This window comes from Octopus bimaculoides, chromosome 23 (assembly GCF_001194135.2).
Source record: "Octopus bimaculoides isolate UCB-OBI-ISO-001 chromosome 23, ASM119413v2, whole genome shotgun sequence".
Taxonomy (NCBI): Eukaryota; Metazoa; Mollusca; class Cephalopoda; order Octopoda; family Octopodidae; genus Octopus; species Octopus bimaculoides.
In genome coordinates, this window is record NC_069003.1 from 16,685,520 (window position 1) to 16,689,533 (window position 4,014).

Here is a 4,014-nt window from a genome sequence, read left to right on the forward strand (position 1 = left end):
AACTACGTGTGTGTGTGTGTGTGCATGGTAGCATGTGTGTATGTGGTGGTAACTGTATGTGTGTGTGTGCATGGTAGCATGTGTGTATGTGGTGGTAACTGTATGTGTGTGTGATAGCATGTGTGCGCTTGTGGCTGTATGTGTGTATGTTTGCATGTGTGTATGTTTGCATGTGTGTATAGATGGACGAGTCAATAGTGAGTCAGAGACAGTCTGAAGGGAGTGTGAATGAGTGGGTGTGACTCTGTGTGTGTGTGTGTTGGCATGTATGCATAGATAGATTTGGAGTATGTGTGTGTGCACATGTATGGGTGCATGTGTGTGTGTCTCTCTCTCTGTATATATGTGTGTGTGTGTGGAAGTGTATGTATGTGCGTGTATATGTGTGCATTGTGTGTGTGGAGGTATATGTGCTTTCATGTATGTGTATACGTGTGAGTATGTGTGTGTGTGAATGTGTGCATGCGTGAGAGGGAGAAAGGGGTGAAGTGGAATGTGTGGGTGTAGCCAAAGGTGTGTATGCAGGCGTACATGTATGCGTGGGAGTGTGCGGGCGTGTGTTTGGTTGTGTGTGTGTGTGCACATGGATGTGTGTGTGCAGTGTGTGGTACAGAAATATAAAATATAAAAAATAATACAAATAAATCATGAAAAATAAAAATTAGTAATAAGAAGAACACTCAGAGAGCCCAAATCTACGCCAAGGCAATACCAATGTCCTCTCAACGATTAGCCAGAGATGATTTTTAAAATGAGAATATCTGAAATAAACTTGACTGCTCTCACAAATGAGAATACTAAAAATGAACCGCTCTCAAAAATTAAGTAAAAAATCCGGAAAAATAATCCAGAATTCTTGTCCGGTACCAGATTGATCCCAAAACCTAATCAGTTCATGCCAGTCATGAGGCCAAACATCCCTGAAAGTTTCATCTGAATCCATCCAGTGGTTCTTGAGATATCTTGTCCATAGACAAACAAACGCAACTGAAAACAATACCTCTGCCTTCGCTAAGGCGAAGGTAATAAACAAAATAAATGAAAAAGATTACATGAATAAATCAGTAACAGAAATAGAATCAGTAACAGAAAAATGGGACTTAAAGACAGGCAGGAGAAGGAGTTCCTAATGCAGAGGGTGTGCTGGTTGGATCCAGTGAGGGAGGTGGTGTTGGTGATGAAAGGACAAGTATGACAATGGGATCTGGAGCAAGGGAAGGATCCAGGTTGGATTGGAATGGAGTGGGGAGGGAACTGCAGATCAGTAGATTGCATAGGTTATGGGCGTGTTTGAAATAGGGCAAGGGTGGGTTGGGGCAAATAAGGAGGGTGGTAGGTTCTAGCTGGAGGCGACGGAAGGCCTGCAGGATCTTCCAAGGATGAGGTAAGGTGGAGGGGTGGAAAAGGAGGGGAAAAGGGATGCAGTTGGGGATTGGTGTGGGGAAGGAGAGAGGGCAGTAGTGCAATCGATTTGACAAGCATGGGTAAGGCCAGTTTGGACAAGGGTGGATGGGTATCCACAATGCATGAACAAGAGGGTCAGGTATTGGGACTGGGTTTCGAAATCCTGGTCCTGGCTGCACAGGCATTGGAGGTGGAGGAACTGGGAGTAGGGGATGACCCGTTTGGTGTGGAAGGGATAGGAGGAGGAAAAGTTGAGGTAGAAGTGGAAGTTTGTGGGTTTAAAGAATGCAGAGGTGGTGTGAGAGTGGGTGAGGGGGTCAATGAAGAGAGAGATAGTGAGGAAGTTTACAGATGTATAAGAGATGGTAGAGGTGAATTTGAGAGACTGGTGGAAGTTAGAAATGAAAGCAATGGAATTGGAGAGCTGTTCACGGGAGAGGGAGGTAGTGCCTATATATATTTGTGGGAGGAGGTACTTGAGTCGTGCAGGACTGGTATGTCATCAAAGAACTCAAAGGAATCAACCCATTGTAAATGGGGATATGGCTATAGTTCCCAACAGAACATGTGCAACCTGTGGAAAAGTGTGCCTTTCAGTTGGAGGAATGAAAAGGCATGTCAAAAGAATTCATACTGTGGCACCTGTTCTCTCTGCCAGCCTGCACAGTTGTGCACTATGCAACAGAATGTGCAAATCTATGACTGGGCTCAAGAGTCATAAAAGGGCCTCACATTGCGTCAACAATGACTCATTTCAGGGATTCTTTCTAGCAATAGCTTTGTTTGTATACCAGAAAGCAGCTGCTCTGTATGTATGTATGTGACCTGTCTAATTTATGTATGTAAGGTGTCCAGGCAAGCAGTTGGCCCACTAGGAGTGGGAGGCCCCTCTGTTGTTGTCACATCTTTCTAGGAGAGGGAAACTCTGAAAGAAAATCTTCGACATTGACAATATTTGATGATGTAGATTAGTTCTTCTTTTCGAGTTTATGTTGTCCATGTTCAGAGAATGGGATTGGATTTGTACAAATCCTTTCCTCACTGTAAAAAATCATCATGCACTGGCATCGCTTGAAAAAAAGTAAAGACCTATTACAAGAATGACTGGTCATAGCCTTTGCATGTGTAGGACTTTTGATCAGGCGATGGCAATACTCGAACACGAGTTTGCAACCATCTTGTGTGTGTGTGTGTGTGTGTGTGCATATGCATATACAAGCTGTCTATTTCCACTTGCAAAGTCTTCTCAGAGTCTCTCCATAAGTTTTGTGTGTGTGTGTGTGTGTGTGTGTGTGTGCAGTGTATTAACACATATAAGAGTACTGACCTCTATAATTTTCAGACCATCCAGCAGATACTTCCCAGTATCATTGACCACAGACAACAGATTCTCCTCTTTCATCACCTTCACCACCTCCTCCAACAGGATAACTTTGGCAGGGTCACCAAGCCATGTGTTGTAGATCCTTCCAGGCTGTTGAGATGAAATATAAAAATGATATGCTTCTATTGTAATTATCATACTGCTAGTATAATGTGCATGTGTTTGTGTGCATACGCTCTGTTGTAGAGGTCAGCTGCCCAGCAGATGTGAATGTACCATCAAAAGTCCAGTAAAAAGAGAATATTTATGGTGAATTAATATGGAACTTACTGCTCTTGCACTCTGACTATAAATTCTCATTTATACCTATCATATAGGTGCATTAGGCTATGTACCGACAAACTTATACAAAACCCTAGAAACATTAGGTTTTTCAAAGAAAGAACATGAGATTGATACACATTTTTCAAATCCAATCTATTAGTGATACAGCAAAGTTTTGTAAGTCATTTCAAAGATTTTCCATTAGATTTTGTAGATGACTAGTGTGTATTGACAGCTCAACCAAAACACCTACTCAATCACATGTTTACAAACACTGGGAACTCTCTTAACTAAAAAAGCATTGTTGCTTTATTAGTGACCAGCTTGAACTCTGTCAAACACTTAAATGAAACTCAAAGAAAATCATACATACGCACATATATACATAGCATTAATGATGATCCTTGCTGAAGAGAAAACTGTGAGACTGGAAGCAGTCCAGTAACATCAAACACCAAACAAACAAAAAAATGGAGTCTCTACATCAGCAGACCTCAACTTTTTTTGCAAAACAGACTAATTTGATACATGACAATTTCCCCACAGACAATAAAGTACATAAATTAATCATAACACATATAATACTTATAAATTACACTTATAATGCACATATATATATATAACATATGGTGTAGCAGCACCATAGTCAACTGCTACAAAGGTATAGGTGACGCTTTAGATACAAATAATTACAGAGGTATCAAGTTGTTAGATCAGGTAATGAAAGTCACGTAGAGGGTCATAGCCCAACTAATTAGGGAGCGAGTCAGTTTAGATGAGATGCAGTTTGGGTTCGTGCCAAGGAAAAGCACCACTGATGCTATATTTCTGGTAAGACAGCTGCAGGAGAAATACTTAGCCAAGAATAAACCTCTGTACCTGGCTTTCGTTGACATGGAGAAAGCCTTTGACAGGGTCCCCGCGATCCCTTATCTGGTGGTCAATGAGGAAACTAGGGATAG

At 41.6% G+C, this 4,014-nt stretch overlaps 1 protein-coding gene across 3 annotated transcripts in view; it reads right to left on the reverse strand.

Annotated features, from left to right (window-relative positions):
• The window catches only part of LOC106882406 (4-aminobutyrate aminotransferase, mitochondrial), a 183,434-nt gene that overhangs the window by 55,128 nt on the left and 124,292 nt on the right, over positions 1-4,014 (reverse strand). For all 3 annotated transcript variants that reach the window (XM_052976140.1, XM_052976139.1, XM_052976138.1), the window contains one exon: positions 2,732-2,878. In XM_052976140.1, the coding sequence (XP_052832100.1) occupies positions 2,732-2,878 (147 nt within the window). The remainder of the gene's footprint in view (positions 1-2,731; positions 2,879-4,014) is intronic.